At 43.7% G+C, this 21,399-nt stretch overlaps 1 protein-coding gene across 3 annotated transcripts in view; it reads left to right on the top strand.

Moving 5' to 3' along the window:
- The window catches only part of GAREM1 (GRB2 associated regulator of MAPK1 subtype 1), a 124,448-nt gene extending 105,832 nt beyond the window's left edge, over positions 1-18,616 (top strand). For 2 of the 3 annotated variants that reach the window (XM_039527849.1, XM_039527852.1), the window contains 2 exons: positions 7,274-7,440; positions 17,037-18,616. In XM_039527849.1, coding sequence (XP_039383783.1) covers positions 7,274-7,440; positions 17,037-17,949 — 1,080 coding nt within the window. In that variant the 3' untranslated portion in view covers positions 17,950-18,616. The remainder of the gene's footprint in view (positions 1-7,273; positions 7,441-17,036) is intronic. The other variant, XM_039527851.1, reaches the window with a different exon arrangement.
- The last annotated feature ends 2,783 nt before the right edge of the window (positions 18,617-21,399 follow it).

Here is a 21,399-nt window from a genome sequence, read left to right as displayed (position 1 = left end):
GGGTGGCTCCGGTGGACCTCCTGCAGGCGTGCCTGCGGAGGGTCCACTGGTCCTGCACGGCTTCGGTGGAGCCGCAGGACCAGCGGACCCTCCGCAGGCACGCCTGCGGGAGGTCCACCGAAGCCGCGCGACCGGCAGAACGCCCCCCGTGGCGTGCCGCCGTGCTTGGGGCGGCGAAATGTCTAGAGCCGCCCCTGTGCATAGTGATACTTGAGTATTTTCAATGTGCATCTTGAGTTCATAGTTTGTCACAGTGCACAATTCACTTAAATTTGAAAATGATCATAGATTCCTTTTTCCTCCATTATAAACCTGACTGTATTTTGGAGTATGCTTAAACCACCCCACTCAATCCCAGCCTTTACCAAACCAAAACCAATCTTATCCCTGGGTAAATTCCACCTCTGCCCCTGAGGAAAATCTGAGGCAAACTGGACAAGGTATTTGTGAGATAGAAGAGTTCAAAAGTCAAGGAGTCCTTTGCTTTTGAGACATTTTTCCTAACTTGGTTTGATCAAAAGTCACATTTCTAAAACAGCTGGCCTAGAATTTCCAGATTTTGCAGTAATAGGTTGGTCTTGGTGAAGACAGGTGCCTTGAGCTAATGCTGGATTTTTTTAGGGAGAAAGTGTTGAGGATTAAAAGGAGCTTACATTTCAAGTTGGAGCCCTGCAGAGTTCTTAGCTCATAAGCCTTGATTATTACTTTTTTACACAGCTTGTATTTTCTCTGCCAGCGTTCATAATACAAACTCTGTAGTAGTTATTACCCTCCTAATGCTACCCTAGAATTTGTTTAAAGATACCTCTTGCCTCTGGGCCTCACACTTAGGGGCTCCCCCAATCTCCTTAAATAGGCTTGGGTGGAGATTATAACCTTGCATGGGTTGCTGTTACTGAGACTTTCTTAAACATTTTTAAAATCAAAGAAACCCTTAGCCAAAAGGCTCTGATTAGGAATTATTACAAAGTTTGAATGCCTTAAACCTATCCTGGGTGATTCCTGACCTTCTTTCAAGTTTAACTAATGAAGAAAATTTTACGGAGTCTAAACACCTTCATAAAAACAAAAAGAACCGAACCCTCTCCCTCTCAACCCTCTCCTAACTATTATTAACCCTTTGCACATACACATCTGCAAATATACTTATCCACTTCCGCATAGTGGTGATACATTAGCAACTGTGGGGGCAATGACAGTGCTGGATAAGTACACATACAGAACTGGAGACCCAGGATGAGGCCCTCCTGAAAATCAGTACCCATTCCACGAGCTGGAACTGCAGCATTATGTAACCCGTAAACATAACTCCAAGAGCTGTGCTGCCAAACGGTTGGAGATGCACAATTACAATGTTTTGACAATGCTATGTATATTGTCAAAACAAGTGGCCATGTTAACTTCAGCTGCATTCCAAATGGAAGACAAATGAGCTTCCTGGAAAGAACAGAAGTCCATGGGAGCAGGGGAGATTGGGACTTCATCTACTTATTGAACAGTATATACAATTATTCTCAACTTGGTAGTTTATAATGCTAAATAAAAGCACATGGAATACAGAAACCTTAGTTCAATATTGTTCTGGGTTAGTAGGACTGAGTTCGGTGAATAGGTATTTCCATGAACGATGCCTTTTAAAGTCATCTTGAAAGTATGTCTTGGTGGTGTGTGTTACTTATCAAGGCATGCGTAATATTTGGCTGAGCAACTTCAGCAATTTTAGTATATTTCTTGCCATGAAATGGAACCAATTTCTGCTAAAGTTATTAATATACATTTCCAGACAGGGTTGGGTGTTTATCTGATGTATGGAATGAATCAGAATCAGTTTTGTGCCTTCCTGGAACAGCTCCAGAAAGAACATCAGCCACCTACTGACTTCATCAGTGGGCTAGGGTTAAAAAGATGTTTGTTCGCTTTCCATGTGAAGTATTTATAGAGCAAGTAGAGCTCAGTAGCTGCTAGTGAACATATGGTTTTGTCATCACTCCCTTAAAATGATATTTCATAGTATGTCTCCATCAAACTTGGCTAATGCTTGTACTTCTGCATACAAAACATTTAAAATATACTGTAATATAGCATGGCCAGAGGGCAGCAGGAGAGTGATAGATGGGAGCTATGTAAGCCCCAGGATGATGAGAGCCGTATTCCCTGTAGAGGGAAGAGAGGCTGCTACAGATTAATTAGAGCACCTGAAACCAATTAATCCAATTAGAGCACCTGAAGCCAGTCACCTGATTAAAAAAACCCCGCTTCAATCAGACAGTTGGAGGAGTTGAAGCAGAGTGGTTTGGTGTTGGAGCAGAGAGCAGTTTGGAGGAGAGCAGTTTGAAGAAGTGCTGTGGCGGGCCAGAAGACCAAGACCCTAGGTCAGGAGTCGGCAACCTTTCGGAAGTGGTGTGCCGAGATTTCATTTATTCACTCTAATTTAAGGTTTCGCATGCCAGTAATACATTTTAACGTTTTTAGAAGGTCTCTTTCTATAAGTCTATAATATATAACTAAACTATTGTTGTATGTAAAGTAAATAAGGTTTTTAAAATGTTTAAGAAGTTTCATTTAAAATTAAATTAAAATGCAGAGCCCCTGGAACTGGTGGTCAGGACCTGGGCAGTGTGAGTGCCACTGAAAATCAGCTCACGTGCCACCTTCGGCACTCGTGCCATAAGTTGCCTATCCCTGCCCTAGGTAAAGGGAAACCCGGCTTGTGCAGAGCAGAGGGACTCTACAGACACAAGAGGTTGGGAAAAACTTGGCCCAAGTGGAGAGAGGGCAGGAAGCCCCCACAAGCTGAAGGGCTGGAGAGGGAAGTAGCCCAGGGGAAGGAATCGCTAGTTCAAGTGGTTTACTGCTATCCCTAGGGCCCCTGGGCAGGGACCCAGAGTAGAGGGCTGGCCCGGGTCCCTCCCTCTCCACTCCCCTTTTCTGGGACAGTTGATACCCCAGTTCAGGGGTGAGAAACGGAGCCCTGAACCCCCCATAAGAGGAGAAAGCGCGGGACCCATCATAATAGTGCTGGCAATTTGCCACAATACATTAAAAGGGGGGGAAAATAGTTTGTGGGACACTTAACTATTTTAGAAATTTGACCTTTTTTTCTCATCTACAAGATTATCAAAAGATTTTAATCTTATGTGAAAACAATGTAATGTATTCTGTAAACATTGTATTAGAAAAATTTTAATAGTGAAAATAAATAGGAAGTCAAGTCACTCCTAAGAGACTTAATGCTGGGTTATTCTCTGGTGTGTTTATTTTTTTAAGCATGTGCAGCATGGGGTATACTGGAAGAGTCAAGTTCATGTAAACAAAAAACATTGAAAAAATATATTTAGGAAAAGCTGAGGTTTTAAGTGGAGAACCCTGTTTGTTTGTTTTTTAGCCATGAATTTTTTTCTACTTTTAAAACTGTAGGCAAGATGTATTCTGTATCATGGACACATTTTTCAGAAGCTCCTGTCACTTAGCTGCTTCTGAAAATTTTACCCCACGTGGTTACAATGGCTGAAGGCTGTGACTCTGGCAGACCAGGTAGGAGCACAGGGAACAGACTGGTGATCTTGCTCTGAAACTGGTCAAAGAGCAGGATCTCAGGGACCAAGGAGCATCCAACGAATTCCAAGGAGACCACAAAACACAGAGATAGGGCATTGGTGGCCAGTAGGCCCTGGTCCCAGCGCCTCTGTCCTGACTGCAGGACAGATGCCGATCTCAGCACTGACAGTGATCTGAGAGTGATCTTTGGTGAGGAAGGGCAGGATGTCCCCAGTCTGGATCTTGAAGAATCCCAAAGGTTCTGTGGTGACAGTGAGGGGAGCCAGACCTGATGGAACAAACTGTTTCCCCGCACAAAATTCTGTTACACACTCTCTCTCTCCCTCTCTCTAGGGCACCCACCTTTACCCAGTTCCTAGGGCTCAGGCATAACCCTGTCAGTTTAAGTACCTGCACTTACCCAATTCCTAGGGCTCAGGGCGTAATTTTCTATGGGTTTGCAGGACCTTTTACCAGTGGAAGAGCCTTACACAGTAATACTCTTATCCTCTATTTACTGACAATTACCAAGCAGAATACACATGCTAAGCCTACAATGCTGTGCTCACCAATCCTGATCAAGCAGGTGAACTTTCCCTGTTGGCTAGGCAAGGTCAGTCTCATCTGGATTCTGGTCACGGTCATGCAGAGGATTTTTAACCGCTCTGATCTTAGGCTGTGTCTTGGAGGCGAGTTCCTCCAGGTGTTTCCTTCTTATTATTCTTCTGTTCCTTCTCTGCTGGTCTCCTTCTTGGACCCCAGTTTATATAGTGAAACTTGAGTCCTGCTTAGCTATACCATAACCAATTATTTTACTAAAATTTTACTAACCAATCCTAACAAAATTCTCTAACCAATTATACCTCACCAGCTTAATTAATTTACACCTAGCAAAGTTATGTAACAGACGGAAACAATCAAAGAACCAGACAGAGATCATACCGGCAAACAATAGGGAAGTAGGGACCATAATGACAAAACAGTAAAGAAATGAGGATTTCACAACCACAACTATTGATAAGTGATTTCTTGCCAGACAGGATGTTATCAAACTAAGTCTTCTTTAACCATCTTAAGATCCGTTTCTTTATCTGATGATGGTGGTTGCTATTAGGACGGGGTCTCGGTCTTAACAGCCTGATATTACATTGTTTTAATGTAATTGAGATGGAATGTGAGGATGTGACTTCCTGTATCCTGTGGCATTATCCTGAATTAAACACAGGAGGACAAGGTGATAGGTAGTAAGTGTAATTAATTGTGCCAATATCTCTGATTCTTTCAAGTAAAAAAAAAAAAAAAATTCCTTGCCTGCTCCATGCGTACAATGAGCTGCCCTGAACGGTCTCTCTCTGGCCCTAAGGGCAGGTTGCAGAGCACGCCATATTCGCTTTGCTTAGTCTGGCTTTATTTTTTTAAGTCCCTAGGCATTCTTGGGGGGCACAGTACTAAAATGGTTCCAGAATTTTATGCCTGAATTCAATAACAAACACAAGTAAAATTGATTCCAGTCTTTTAGCGAGAGAGCAAATAGGAGCCCTTAGAGCCACATTTATTTCAGCATTTTGTGCTGTTGGGCATTTCCTGTAATTTTAACTTGCTCTGATTTGAGAAAGGAATGTACTGAAATGTCCCAGTCCCTGATTTCCTTTTTAACAAGTATTAAATGGGTTATTGCATTTGGAGAAGTATTGAAGTAAGTTGCAAAAGTTTCCACATTTATTTTTTTTAAATAAATTAGATCACTTTAAAGGCTAATTGCATGTTGCAGTGTTGCCAAGCTATTAGTTCTTCAGTGTTTTTAAATTTAAACATACAATTTCCCCCTAAAATGAGAATTTCCTTTGCTCCATTACATATTTAACATAAGGCTGGATGCGGTATATGAAGGGCCTGATTTTTACCTGTGGTGGGGTCATTACAAATATGTATGAGTAACTTTTACGCTGAATAAATTTATTCAGTGCAACTAGTCATGTGACTAAAATTACTCTCCTTCAAAAGGGTTTGAGTCGGGTCCTTAGCCCGTTGGTCCATTCTATGAGGAAAGTTCTTCTAACTAGAAATGGGCCAAAACTGAAACTTTGATAAAGGAAGATTCATTACAATAATGCACCAGTAGTCAAGAATTATGAAAACTGCTCTGATTATGACGATTGGGCCACTGCTTTGACTGTAGCTGTGATATAAGCTGAAAACATGGTGGGAGATGAAGATATTTCTTTTGCTCAAAATCCAACCTAACAGAATGAGTTTGTATTTTATCAGGTTCCTTTGCCCTCATACTTTAACCATTCGTGTTGCATATGATGCTTGTGGTCTTGCTCGCTGAATTTTTTTCCCTCTCTCTCTCTCTCTCTCTTCTCACCCCTCCTCCCCCCAAACACTGGAGTATATCTAACTCCCTTTTTGAGCTTGGAGGCTTGAGTCCATTTTTACTTTACACCACAAATAGAAGGAAAAATAATTAAGGCCATTTGCTAATTTACATGTAATGTGGTGTAATGGGTCACTTTTAGAGGTTACACTAATCCTTACCTAATGGCTTCTAAAGTACATCTGGATTTCCACAGAGCTAAAATCATAGAACTCACACACTTGTAAGTGTAGTCAGACCTAATCTATAATAGACCTGTAAAGATGTGTATTGTTTGATAAACCTAAACCCTCTTTCAGCAGAATTAATGAAGACTGAGAACAAAGATGTATTCAGTTCAGTTGTCTTGTCAGTTCCCCTGAGCTTCTATAGCAGATCTGGTAGTAGAAGTAGAAACGGACTTCCTAAATTGTAGGTCAGCCTAACTGAAGGTGTTTGTACTTTAGTGGTTAAGGATGGCAGGGAAGGCAGGACTGGTTACAATGCGCCCTCTGCTGGCTGGCACAAAGAACTTACACTTATTTTCCATCAAAACCACAAGAGCAAGAATGCAAGACAGCAGCAAAAAGTGAAAGTGGCAACCAGAATAAAGAGTCAGATATCCCAACTAGTCTCTTTCAGTTCTGCAGTGCTACTGCATCTGCTCTGGAGTGTTATCAAATGTATCCTATGGTACATATGGCATACATTAGCAGTAGCAGCAAAGATTCCTGTGGCACCTTATAGACTAACAGACGTATTGGAGCATGAGCTTTCGTGGGTGCATCCGACGAAGTGGGTATTCACCCACAAAAGCTCATGCTCCAATACGTCTGTTAGTCTATAAGGTGCCACAGGACTCTTTGCTGCTTTTACAGATCCAGACTAACACGGCTACCCCTCTGATACTCTTTAGATATTGTCACTTCCTGTCTTAGGAGGGATCACTACGACTAACTAAACTCCATTAGCAAACAGATTTGTTCAAATGTCTCATTCCCCTACAGCACATACAGTACCTGAAATGGTCAGCCTAACCTTCTACACCACTTAGTTTCCTTTAAACAATTCCAATCTTCATTCTTTTGAATGAACAGATGTAAAACTAGTGAAATAAAAGTACATAAAAACATACACTAGTAACTTTACTTTGTCAGTAATAAGACCTCCTGGTTGCAAACTTTTTGTAAGCTTTTGTCTCCTCTAGCGGGTACTTAAGACAGACACATATTTGGCGATAAAGTATTGTTTACCACTAGCATTTTCTTCTCCTTCCTTTTTATTATTTCCTTCCAAGGTAGAAACCTGAACTTACATCTGGTGCAGAATGTTGTTATTTGGGTTCTCAAGCTATTTGCTAAATGTTCTTTTCTAATATAGGTAAGAGAGGAATGCAGGCTCCTCAATGCTCCACCTGTTCCACCACGAAGTTCAAAGCCCTTGTCCACCAGTCCTTCCATTCCTCCTCGCACAATCAAACCAGCACGGCAACAGACTCGTTCTCCTAGCCCTACGCTGTCTTACTATTCTTCAGGATTGCACAACATGTATGTATTTGAGCTATGAAATCCAAATATTTCCCTCTATAGGGAAATACTGTTTGTCTATGAATGTGTACATTTTTAACTATTCTGAAACTAGCCTGATAAATGTTTTTTTTTAAGTTTTCTGTTAACATATGATGCAGGTTGGTGTCACTGCTTCCTGTTAGGGGTTAACTTGGGGCTTGGCTACACTCGAAACTCCAAAGCGCTACCGCGGGAGCACTCCCGCGGCAGCGCTTTGAAGTGCGAGTGTGGTCGCAGCACCAGCGCTGGGAGAGAGGTCTCCCAGCGCTACACGTACTCCACCTCCACGAGGGGATTAGTTTACAGCGCTGGGAGCACAGCTGGGGCACTGTTTACACTGGCGCTTTACAGCACTGTAACTTGCTGCGCTCGGGGGGGGTGTTTTTTCACACCCCTGAGCGAGAAAGTTGCAGCGCTGTAAAGTGCCAGTGTAGCCAAGGCCTTGGTGAAGTAGCTCTTTTTTAAAATACTCAAGGCAAAGCAAACTCACATAAGCAGAAACTGTTAATTTTCATGTATTGTATAATAAATTATTACTTACATATATTATCATAGGTGTGCAGGGTATGAGATAGAAAATCTATCCTAAATTTCAAGGGGAATCGTATACAATTCTGTATAACACTTAATTTTAAAACAAAATCTATGAAGAGAATGTTAACACCGGGGGGTAAACGTGCAAGCCCCAAAATACTAAAGTTAGCTTGTATGTGCAACCTTAACTCTGTGCAAAATCTTATTAAATATCCTAGCAACATTTTTGTCATCACCCATGCTTTATACATGGCTCTTAAACATTTTCATTGAAATATATTTATTTAGATGCAGGTATCAAGTATTGGGAGTAGCGGGGTTAGTCTTTATCTACAAAAACAACAAGGAGTCGGTGGCACCTTAAAGACTAACAGATTTATTTGGGCATGAGCTTTTGTGGGTAAAAACAACACTACTTTTTACCCATGAAAGCTTATGCCCAAATCATAGAATATCAGAGTTGGAAGGGACCTCAGGAGGTCATCTAGTCCAACCCCCTGCTCAAAGCGGGACCAGTTCCCAACTAAATCATCCCATTGTCAAACCTGACCTTAAAAACCTCTAAGGAAGGAGATTCCACCACCTCCCTAAGTAACCCATTCCAGTGCTTCACCACCCTCCTAGTGAAAACGTGTTTCCTAATATCCAACCTAAACCTCCCCTACTGCAACTTGAGACCATTACTCCTTGTTCTGTCATCTGCTACCACTGAGAACAGTCTAGATCCATCCTCTTTGGAACCCCCTTTCAGGTAGTTGAAAGCAGCTATCAAATCCCACCTCTCTTCTGCAGACTAAACAATCCCAGTTCCCTCAGCCTTTCCTCATAAGTCATGTGCTCCATCCCCCTAATCATTTTTGTTGCCCTCCGCTGGACTCTTTCCAATTTTTCCACAGCCTTCTTGTAGTGTGGGGCCCAAAACTGGACACAGTACTCCAGATGAGGCCTCACCAATGTCGAATAGACGGGAATGATCATGTCCCTGGATCTATTGGCAATGCCCCTACTTATACAGCCCAAAATGCTGTTAGCCTTTTTGGCAACAAGAGCACACTGTTGACTCATATCCAGCTTCTCGTCCACTGTAACCCCTAGGTCCTTTTCTGCAGAACTGCTTCCTAGCCATTCGGTCCCTAGTTTGTAACAGTGAATGGGATTCTTCCATCCTAAGTGCAGGACTCTGCACTTGTCCTTGTTGAACCTCTTCAGGTTTCTTTTCTGTATCCTATTCCTACCCTCCAGCGTATCTATCACTCCTCCCAGTTTAGTGTAATCTGCAAACTTGCCGAGGGTGCAATCCACACCTTCCTCGAGATCATTATTGAAGATATTGAACAAAATCAGCCCCAGGACCGACCCTTGGGGCACTCCGCTTGACACCAGCTGCCAACTAGACATGGAGCCATTGATCACTACCCGTTGAGCCCGACAATCTAGCCAACTTTCTATCTACCTTATAGTCCATTCATCCAGCCCATACTACTTTAACTTTCCGGCAAGAATACTATGGAAGACCGTATCAAAAGCTTTGCTAAAGTCAAGGAATAACATATCCACTGCTTTCACCTCATCCACAGAGCCAGTTATCTTGTCATAGAAGGCAATTAGGTTACTCAGGCATGACTTGGTGAATCCATGCTGACTGTTCCTGATCACTTTCCTCTCCTCTAAGTGCTTCAGAATTGATTCCTTGAGGACCTGCTCCATGATTTTTCCAGGGACTGAGGTGAGGCTGACTGGCCTGTAGTTCCCCGCATCCTCCTCCTTCCCTTTTTTAAAGATGAGCACTACATTAGCTTTTTTCCAGTCCTCCGGGACCTCCCCCCCGATGGCCATGAGTTTTCAAAGATAATGGCCAATGGCTCTGCAATCACATTCGCTAACTCCTTTAGCACCGTCGGATGCAGCGCATCCGGCCCCATGGACTTGTGCTCATCCAGTTTTTCTAAATAGTCCCAAACCACTTCTTTCTCCACAGAGGGCTAGTCACCTCCTCCCCATACTGTGCTGCCCAGTGCGGCAGTCTGGGAGATGACCTTGTTCGCGAAGACAGATCTGTTAGTCTTTAAGGTGCCACCGGACTCCTTAGATGCCAGTAGTAAACTATGAAGCTAATTTATGTTGGAATTACCATGCTAACTCAGACCAGTGGGGCAGTCCCACTGTTGGGAAGTGTGTAGTAGGTAGATTATGGAATAGCTTGCCTATTGGTTTCCTAGACTTCCCTTGTTAGAGGTCAGCATATGCCTTTAAGCATGAAGGTTTATGTACCCCGTTCAACGTAACTGAACGTTCTCACTGTTCATATAAACGTCTAGTGATCTCTTCCTAAGCCCTACTAGATCCCTGCCTCCTTTAAGTCCTGCAGCACTGAGTTCCAGTAGGGTTGTTTGTGGCGGATGGGAGGAGGTGTCAATAAACATCTTCAAAAGTATTTCCTTTTATTGATTTTTATCATTTACATTTTTTAAAAGATGTCATTAAATACTTCCTTGTTCTTGTATTGTGGCAGAAGATAAACAGGAGCAACCAATTTATTTTCTCTATTGTGTTCATTTTGTACACCCCTATGATGTCCTCTCTTACTAACTACCATCGTAAACTAGATGGGCCTCGAGCTGGATTCTCTAGTCTGCCAAGGCCCTTTTGCGCAGTCTAAGTGGCCCCAAATGCCAGTAAAGTAGTAGGAGATGAACAGTGGAGAATGACCTTCATGTGCAGGGGTGCTCTCTTCTGTCATAAACCTGCCACCTACACTAGCTGTCTCCCGCTTATGCATAGTGCACAGAGAAGGGTGGTGGAGGGTGTTGGAGGCAGAATAGGGAGCGGGAGGAGGTGCATTGGAGAGGAGCTCTGCTATGTCTGATCCTCCACTCGTGTAAGTTAGGCTGCCCCTGTGTGGCTATAACGTGTGCTGGGGTGGCATGGTTCTGAATCAGTGAGCACAGCTGGCTGTCTGCAGCCCCTCTCCGCACTCAGTACCATTATAGAATACCATAGTATTTGCACTGTTTTCCATCTCATGCCTTATACAGACTAACTTTTCTTTTTTTTCTTTTTGACCACTGCTGCACACTGAGCAGAGGTTTCCATTGAGCTGTCACACAGAGATGCCCAAGTATCTTTCCTGTGTTATCCATTGTTGGATTGTTAAGCTTTGTCTACACAGAATTCCCCTGCCTGTGCACACATACTCGTTCTAGCTCTCATCAAGCTGAGCCCAATGGGTATGTACTCAGCCATGCTTCAGCTGCCACTACCCTTGCTACCGCGGCTATGTTACTATTTATGCTCGCACTAGCTCGATGAGAGTTAGGGCGAGTCTGTACACGAGCAGGGGAATCACACCCCTAGCTTGCAATTTAGAGACAGCCTAAGGGCATGGCTACACTTGCAGATGTAGAGCGCTGGGAGTTAAACCAGCCCTCAGAGACCACAGCAGGGAAAGTGCTGCAGTGTGTTCACACTGTCAGCTGCAAGCGCACTGGTGTGGCCACATTTGCAGCACTTGCAGTGGCATTAGGAGCGGTGCATTATGGGCAGCTATCCCACAGAGCACCTCTTCCCATTCTGGCACTGTGATTCGTGGGAAGGGGGAGGAAGGGTGCGGGGCATTCTGGGTTCTGTCCCAATGCCCCATGATGCATCGCTTCGCATCCCCACAATCCCTGTGCTTCCATCCACATTTGGCGCCATTTTTCAACCTTTTTTGTACTGCACACTCTGTCTTCCCTTTTGATTGGCGGGAATGGATCCTGAACTGCTGAGGAATATGCTGATGGGTCTCGCCAGCACATCATGAATTGCAGTTGAGTTACTCCTTAAGCTACAAACTGAGGAGTCTGAGGATGATGTCGACTCACATAACGCATACGATGCAAGATTGCTTGTGGTATTCACGGACATGCTAACCACCGTGGAACATCACTTTTGGGCTCGGGAAACAAGCACTGAGTGGTGGGATCACATCGTCATGCAAGTCTGGGATGACGAGCAGTGGCTGCAGAGCTTTCGGATGAGAAGAGCCACTTTCATGGGACTGTGTGATGAGCTTGCCCCCACCCTGTGGCGCAAGCACACGAGTTTGAGAGCTGCCTTGCCAGTGGAGACGCGGGTGGCTATTGCAATCTGGAAGCCAACAACTCCAGACAGCTACCAATCGGTCGCTAACCGGTTTGGAGTGGGAAAGTTGACCGTTGGAATTGTGTTGATGCAAGTTTGCAGGGCCATTAATTGCATCCTGCTCAGAAGAACTGTGACTCTGGGTAACGTGCATGACATTGTGGCTGGCTTTGCACCAATGGGTTTCCCTAACTGTGGAAAGGCGATAGATGGGACACATATTCCAATTCTGGCACCAGCCCACCTGTCCTCCAAGTATGTTAATCGGAAGGGGTATTTCTCTGTGGTTCTCCAGGTGCTTGGGGATCATCCTGGGCGTTTCATTTACATTAACGCAGGCTGGTCCTGAAAGGTGCATGATTCACTCATCTTTCGGAACACAGGCCTGTTCAGGAAGCTGGAAGCCAGCACTTTCTTCCCAGACCAGATCACCGTAGGGGAAGTCGAAATGCCTATTGCAATCCTTGGAGACCCTGCTTACCCTTTAATGCCATGGCTCATGAAACCCTACACAAGGAGCCTTGACAGCAGCAAGGAGCGGTTCAACAACAGTCTGAGTCAGTGCAGAATGACAGTGGAGTGTGCTTTTGGCTGTTTAAAGGGCCGCTGGTGCTGTCTGCATGGAAAGCTGGACCTGGCTGATGACCACGTCCCCACGGTTATATCCGTGTGCTGTACCCTCCATAACATTTGTGAAGGGAGGGGTGAAAGATTCACTCAGGCATGGACCTCGGAGGTTCAGCACCTGGAGGCTGAACACTGTCCCTACATTTTCCACAGGAGTTTGTCCTGGAAGAAATCTCGCTGCTGAGGGTGACCTGGGAAGCAAGGGAGTAGTCTTCTACTACGGTGTGGCTTCCGCCCTGGCCCATGTGCAGCAATGGTCCCCCCGCCAATCACGGCACAGTGGTGCAGACATGTTAGCTTTACTGGAACAAGGACCACAGTAGCTCTGTCAAGCAACCTGCGCAAGTGGATTTCCCAGCTTCTGCATGAGACCTTTGAAGAGATCACTGAGGCTGATTACCATGATGTGAAAGAGCACATCAACGCCCTATTCAGCATCTAGGCATGCATGCAGCCCTAATCCTCCTCACCTCAAGAGCCCACACCAAACAACTTCATTCCCAAAATAAAAGCCGCTTATCGGGCACCTCCTCTGGTGTTTGTCCTTCTCCAAGCACCGTCTGCTGCGACTGGCTACCTTCCTCCTGGCTTGAAAACAGCTCCTGGCTGCATGCTCCTGGCTGCATGCATCCCTCCTCTTCAGCATCCTCGCTCCTGCTTTCCTCCTCCTCCTCCTGCCTAGTTGAACTGGGCTCTGAAGTGTCCATGGTGGTCTTTGGAGTGGAGGTGGGGTCGCCCCCAAGTATCACGTCCAGCTCTTTGTAGAAATGGCAGGTCGTGGGGGCAGCACCGGATCAGCTGTTTGCCTCGCACGGTTTGTGATAGGCATTCCGCAACTCTTTCACTTTAACCCTGCGATGAGGGCAGGGCAGTAGAGTTCAAAGTGATGACCAGAGTGACTAGAACAGGCATTGTGAGACACTTCTGGAGGCCGATCAGAGCACATTAATAGATCAGGGTGTCCACACTGGCGCCGCGGTGCTCCAGCCAGGGCGTAGCAAGCGTTATGATTCTCATGGAGGTGGACTACCAGGAGCGCTCCAGCCGCGGAGTCCAGGAGCTCTACATGCCTTGCCAGTGTGGACGCGTCATGAATTAGGGCACCCGGGGCTGCTTTAATGCGCTCTAACTCGCAAGTGTAGTCAAGCCCTAAGTTAAATGTAGGCTTGACAGAATTCAATTTTTATTTTTTTATAATTTCAGCAGATAATACTGATTAAAACTGAAAAAAATGTTTAAAAATAATCAACTTAAATTTTCACAGTTGAAGGAAATTATTAGGGGGAGGGGCGTTGCACAATAATTATTCAATGACAGTAGATGGTGGGATGCAAAGAGGTAGAGGTTTATAACTAAGTCCCTATGTCGTACGCAATATTGTGGAAATTGCAATTCCTGAAATATTAGGCTTCTACCACCATTTTTATTTTAATTCTTACTTTGCACAGTCACCAACTTCGTGTACATTTTGAGTGTGCAATTAGTACTGCACTAACATTCAATGCATACAGCAATTGTGTTAAGACTTTTTTCTTTAACTATCCATCAATTTTGATACTTGAGAACTTAGAGGTTTATTTAAGCATATTTACTTTATATATTTTGACAAAAAAATTAGCAGGCATAACATAGTACTGGAGTATTGTATCGTTCCGGCAAATTTTTCTTAAATTTTCTGGGCTTTTCCAAATTACAGCTATTAATAAAGGTCCATTATCACTTTTCCACTATTTTCCATGTCTTGTCTACAACTCAGCCATGATTGAAGATTATTCAAGTAGGGCCTTATTTATAACCATTAAAACACAAATTGTCAACATTACATGTCAAAATATATAAAGTAAATATGCTTAAATAAACCTCTAAGTTCTCAAGTATCAAAATTGATGGATAGTTAAAGAAAAATGCTTATTATTGGTGGAAATATTTTTTCGTGTGTGTGGTGAAATTGACATTTACTCACATTTTCTGATGAAAAACCCAGTCCTTCTAAACCTCGTTAAGTGTATGAAAAATTCAAATGACTTTTTCCACCACTGTGCTTGTTTGTCTCTGCTATACATGGAGGTATTTTGTAAATAATTCTGTTCATTTTAACTTTTCCAGTTTCCCTACTACTGAAGGGGAAGGTTTACTGGTCTGTCACTCCTAGGATTACCCCCAAGCACTTAAAAATAATAATAATAATAATTTTAAAAAATAGCTAAAACATTTACTACTCTCTTGTCCTCTGTCATATATCAGATTTTAATAGGAGATTACAAAGTTTAGTAGGCAACTTTTATTCCTTAATTCTTAAATCCCTCCAGCACTCTTGGATATAAATTATCTGATCCTGAGCTTAATTGACTAATTAGGACTATCCTTCCTAAAGTGCCCTTGAAAAGAAGAGGCAGTTGGCATCATAGCTAACTTACTTGCACATTTAAATGGTTATACATAGCAGCAAACTTTTATTATTGCTATTGTTTTACTTGATCTGTATTATGTTGTATAAGTATGGTTGGGTGTGTACTTCTCACAGAAGTGACTTTCACAAATCCTGTCCAGTGCTTAATTTGTAATGAAAGAGGTGCCGGGGCTCAAGCAATTAGGTGGCAGGACTCAAGCAATTGTTTTTCTTTCATAACTGCCGCAAGTTAAAGTAGATGAGTGGACTTTTCAAGGGCACTTTAGGAAGAATAGTCCTAATTAGTCAATTAAGCTCAGGATCAGATAATTTATGTGGATAGAAAGCTGGCTAGGTTGTCAGGCTCAATGGGTAGTGATCAATGGCTCCAGAGAATCATAGAATATCAGGGTTGAAAGGGACCTCAGGAGGCCATCTAATCCAACCCCCTGCTCAGAGCAGGACCAATCTCCAGACAGATTTTTGCCCCAGATCCCTAAGTGGCCCCCTCAAGGATTGAACTCACAGCCTGGGTTTAGCAGGCCAATGTTCAAACCACTTAGCTATCCCTCCCCCCAGAAATGGATTCTGAAGTTTTTGGGGGACAGGTTCCCTCTGCTGGACCAGGAACTTGAACCCTGGGCCCTCAAATTAAAAGTCTGGTGCTCTACCAACTGAGCTAGCCAAGCTCCATGTCTAGTTGGCAGCCGGTATCAAGTGTAGTGCCCCAAGGGTCGGTCCTGGGGCCGGTTTTGTTTAATATCTTCATTAATGATTTAGAGGATGGTGTGAACTGCATTCTCAGCAAGTGTGCAGATGACATTAACCTGGGAGGAATGGTAGATACGCTGGAGGGTAGGGATAAGATACAGAGGGACCTAGACAAATTGGAGGATTGGGCCAAAAGAAATCTGATGCGGTTCAACAAGGATAAGTGCAGAGTCCTGCACTTAGGACGGAAGAATCCCATGCACTGCTACAGACTAGGAACCGAACGGCTAGGCAGCAGTTCTGCAGAAAAAGACCTGGGGTTACAGTGGACGAGAAGCTGGATATGAGTCAACAGTGTGCTCTTGTTGCCAAGAAGGCTAATGGCGTTTTGGGCTGTATAAGTAGGGACATTGCCAGCAGATCGAGGGACGTGATCATTCCCCTCTATTCAACATTGGTGAGGCGTCATCTGGAGTTCTGTGTCCAGTTTTGGGCCCCACACTACAAGAAGGCTGTGGAAAAATTGGAACAAATTCAGCGGAGGGCAACAAAAATGATTAGGGGGATGGAGCACATGACTTGTGAGGAGAGGCTGAGGGAACTGAGATTGTTTAGTCTGCAGAAGAGAAGAATGAGGGGGGATTTGATATCTGCTTTCAACTACCTGAAAGGGGGTTCCAAAGAGGATGGATCTAGACTGTTCTCAGTGGTGGCAGATGACAGAACAAGGAGTAATGGTCTCAAGTTGCAGTAGGGGAGGTTTAGGTTGGATATTAGGAAACACGTTTTCACTAGGAGAGTGGTGAAGCACTGGAATGGGTTACCTAGGGAGGTGGTGGAATCTCCTTCCTTAGAGGTTATTAAGGTCAGGCTTGACAAAGCTCTGGCTGGGATGATCTGGTTTGGTCCTGCTAGTGAAGGCAGGGGGCTGGACTCGATGACCTTTCGGGGTCCCTTCCAGTTCTGTGAGCTAGGTATATCTCCAGATATTTATTATTATTTATTATTTAGTTGGGGGATTGGTCCTGCTTTGAGCAGGGGGTGGGACTAGATGACCTCCTGAGGTCCCTTCTACCCCTGATATTCTATGATTCTATATTCTATGATCTCCTAATTTATATGGTTAAATATCAACATTGCTTAAACACTAACCATTCTTCATACTAACTATCTTTTTGCTTTGTTTTTTAAGCAGCATCACAGAAGGTGACACGACAAATCCACCTGAGAGTGCCCCTGTTTCTTGCTGCCCTTGCAACATGATGCAAACCGAATCAAAAGAGCCTGACAGCAAGCTGCCTTTTGGAAGCCCCTCAGCTGAAGCTCTGCCTTCTAGGTTGTCCTGGCCAAACCATTTTTCTGGAGCTGCCGAAGGCTTAAACAGGAACGATTTTCTGCTGGATCCAAGCAGGAGTTATAGTTATCCAAGACAGAAGACTCCAGGCACACCAAAGAGAAACTGTCCAGCCTCTTTTACTTTTGACTTTGATGGGTGTGAACTCCCTGCTGGGTACACACAGTTGGCCACAACAGAGTTCAGCAACACCATCTCCAGTTGTCCAAAGTCAGCAAGCTACTCTTTAGAATGCACTGATGAGAAAAATCTGGCAGTCAGCAATGCAAAGCAGAGTCTTTCGTGCCCTGCCTTACCTCCTCGTGCGCCAAAATCGAACGACGAGAAGCCAGTTCTAGACACTTGTCCTCTGCCTCTGAAAATAGACGGCGCAGAGGAAGAATCTCAGACTGGTTCACCAGACCTCTCAGAAGATCAATATCCTGTTAAAAAGGGCATGCAGAACGTTTTCTCTGTTTCTTACCCATTTTCGTCTCCCTTTCACCTTCAGTTAGCACCAAGGTCTTGTGGCGATGGCTCTCCCTGGCAACCACCTACAGACCTTTCTGGGCTCTCAGTAGAGGAAGTATCTAAATCTCTGAGGTTTATTGGTTTATCAGAAGATGTCATATCATTCTTTGTTACAGAGAAGATTGATGGCAATTTACTCGTTCAGCTTACAGAAGAGATCCTTTCTGAGGACTTTAAGCTAAGCAAATTGCAGGTCAAGAAAATACTGCAGTTCATTAATGGCTGGCGGCCGAAGATGTAGTTCAGTAATTCTGACTGATGTTTAATGAAACTGTGTGAGAGACGTGCTAGAAATGCTGGGGCTAGTACGTTGTTTCCTGTTTTTGCACTAAAAGCCCTTTCTGTAAATAATAGTGGAAGAAATTCTTACTATGCAGATAAAGTTTTAGAGTGGTGAACAGATTTTTATATGTCAATAAAAATGTAGAGAACTCATAGAGGTGTGCCTTGTGCATCACTGAACATTCAGCAGCTGCTAAATCTGGACGTTAAGGGAATTAATTTTTACTCATGTAGTCTGTCAAGACATAGTATTTATTACTGAACAATGAATATGAAAGACCACACACAACTCCAGTTTACAGTTTTGTGTTAACAGCAAAAAATGCATTTCTTCTGAGGTTATTTCTGTTCAGATTATTGGCAACATGCCATGACTTAGTTTTTCCTTTTCTACTGTTAATAAAGGATATGATCAAACCTATAAAATACCATTTTTAACATTGTATCTGAACTTTTTAAAGAGTTTTAAAACATCCTTTGAAATGCCACTAAAACAGTATATTTTGCAGGATAATTTTACCAAAATATCTTCATGACTACCTAGATAAATTTGCCATGTTACTGCTTCTGAGTAAAACACTTATATATGAAATAAATAAATAAAGCTTAGTGTTCCTGAAAATAAAGAGCCTGCTTATCTGGTTGACCATGGGGGAAAAAACGTTTGCTACTCTGAACCATTCTGTTCTTGCCATAAACCAATGAAGAGTTCATGAGCCGTAGATTTCAAAAGGTGTACTTTGTTATCAAGTGAGTCACTTATTAGTATGACCTATTTCTCATGGGAAAGGCAGCTTACGTCACCAAATCAGTTCACATGTTTCTTTGGCAGATCCCGATGTGGCATGTAGCAAGTTAAGCCTTTTGTTAATTCACCCATTCCATGTCCCCATCACTAGGAGAAAGAAACCCAATTTGATTAATCTTACTGTTCTGATGAGCTCCATGAACCCATCCGGACTCTGCAATGAGATCTATGCAGGCAGATAGTCGCACTTGTACAGAGTCCCCTTGAACTAAATCATTGCTGAGGTACAAAAGCACACTAACTCCCTGTAACAGTGCAGACACTGAAATGTAGAGAGAGGATTAAATACGCTGGGTGAGGGTTTGTGCTGTCTCTCTAAGGCCTTGTCTACACTAATGCTGTAAGTCGCTGTAAGTTACACTAGTTAAATTACTTAAGTTACATAACTTACATCGACTTAATGTGGTGTATATAGCATGCTATATCAGTGGGAGACGCTCTCCTGTCAACACAGTGTCCACCTCCAATTGAGGTGGATTAAGTCAACAGGAGAGCGCTCTCCCATCGACTTATCGTGTCTTCACCTGACCCACTAAATCGATGCAGCAGCGCTGATTTAGCCCGTAGTGAAGACAAGCCCTAAGACCCAGCACAGAACTAGGAGAATCTGGGGAGGATAAGCTGACTTACAGCCACATTTTCAGCCCTTCCAATTCTGGGCTGTTTGGGGGGCCAGAGTGAACCTGGCCAGTAACTTAGGCAGCCCTCAACAGCCTGTCGCTGTCTACCTATGGGCAGCAGAGCTGCTTCTGCCCTGCGTAGCCCACACCTGCCTGCCTTGTTATGCCCTGCTTTTGCACACCCTTATGCCAGGATTTGCAAGGAGATCCTCAAAGACAGCCTGTGGCTAGCCTCCTCAATTCCTGCACTAGGGGGGTTCACCCATGGCCAGACCCAGAGACATTACAGTGCCTTAACATCGTTCTGGCTCCTTCCCCTGGGGTACAGCGGCCTGAGCAGGGGGTGAGAATGTCTTTGGCACACAGAAAATTATCTTTTGCCATTGGTGGGAGAATAGTGGAAGCACCGAGACTAGGCAGAGAGCAGACAAAAGTTTGAGAGACTGATTTAATGTGTCTTCTCAACCACTCTGAGGCACAAAAAGGGGGATACCTACAAACAAACAAAATGGTTCCTGTGACCTGGACCAATCTCAGGTCATGCCTTAGTGCAAAAGGCAGGTTTATTCTTTGCATTGCAGTAGCATGCAGAAGTCTCAGTGTGGGACAAAGGCCCTATTTTGGTTGGTGCTAAACATCTATCTAACCCAAAATATATAGAAATTCCATGCCCTAAGGAGAGTTTATAATTGTAACATTTGACAAATGGCAGATTGATACAACAAATCAATGACTTTCCCTAGCTGCTTTTTGTTGCTTCTGTTCAGTAGAGTTTTAAAATATTTATTCAACATTTACATTTACTAATTATATTTTTAAAGTGCAAGTAAGGCTAAATTGGATAAACTCAAATACTGTTCAGAGTTAAATGCTAGTCTGTCCGTAGGGCTGTGTAGGATGTAATTACTATTTATTAGCCCTAACTAAATCACATGGACAAATTCAACATTGGAAGGCTCAAACTTTACACTTAAAAGTATGTGTGTGTTTGGTACCCATGTTACTCTTGGAAAAGGTTGGATGGGTTGCAATCTTGATAACATTCAGGCATCTGAGATGGGTTTCAGGACATTAAAAAGCACATAGCAACTGGGCTTCTTTGAGTACAAACTGGATGCATATTGCTGTCTCTCTGCCTCGCCGGTTGGTCTGTTTTTGCTGACGTTAGCATACTGGAATTTGAAAGCTGGGTTCTGATGCATCAATACCACACCAGCCTACTCTCAAATGGAACAGGCCACTAGGAGTATGTCTACGCTGCAATGTAAGCCCAGGGTTAGTAGAACTCAAGCTAGCAGACCCTGGGTTTGTTAACGTAGGGCTTGAGCATCTACATTCATTTGTACCCCAGGTTAAGAACTGTTGAACTCTGGGTCCCAACCTGGGGCGCCAGTGTCTATGCTGCATTATGCTGGCCAAGGTCCAATCCCCCATGTACCAGACTTTGTAGTGCCCTCCAAAAAGGTGGCCTCTCTAGCCCATTGTTGGTGGTGTGGTGTGAGGAAAAACTTGACTGTCACCAAACTTCACTGTCCAGAGGACAAATAAAGCCGATCTGTGGAATTGCATGATACTTTTGGCAGCGTCCCAGAACACGAATCCAGTGGAGGTGTCTTGACTCAGGTTCAGCCCATCCAGCCCTGTTGGTTGGTGCAATTTGTGCATAGACAGAAGGGGAGTTAGGCTTTAACCTGAGTCGAACCCTGGGCTCACATTGCTGTGTAGAGACACACACACCCTCATGAAGAACAGAAGAATATAATCATGTTTGCAGATGCAGGTTCTAAGTACAAAGTCCCAGCTGAGACACAATTGCAGGCCAATCAGATTTCTACTGTGCTCCTTGAAATGGCTTGTTCTGCCTGGGGATTTCTTAGATATCTTTATGCATAGTTCATTATTGTGCAACATTTCCTCCCACTCCTTTCAAAAAGTAGTTCACAGGCTTAATTTTCCATTTCTTTATTAGATTTTTATATAC

The sequence above is a fragment of the Mauremys reevesii genome, linkage group 2 (assembly GCF_016161935.1).
Source record: "Mauremys reevesii isolate NIE-2019 linkage group 2, ASM1616193v1, whole genome shotgun sequence".
NCBI lineage: Eukaryota > Metazoa > Chordata > Testudines > Geoemydidae > Mauremys > Mauremys reevesii.
The sequence above is the reverse complement of the archived record's forward strand: the minus strand, read 5'-3'. Positions and strand labels throughout refer to the sequence as shown.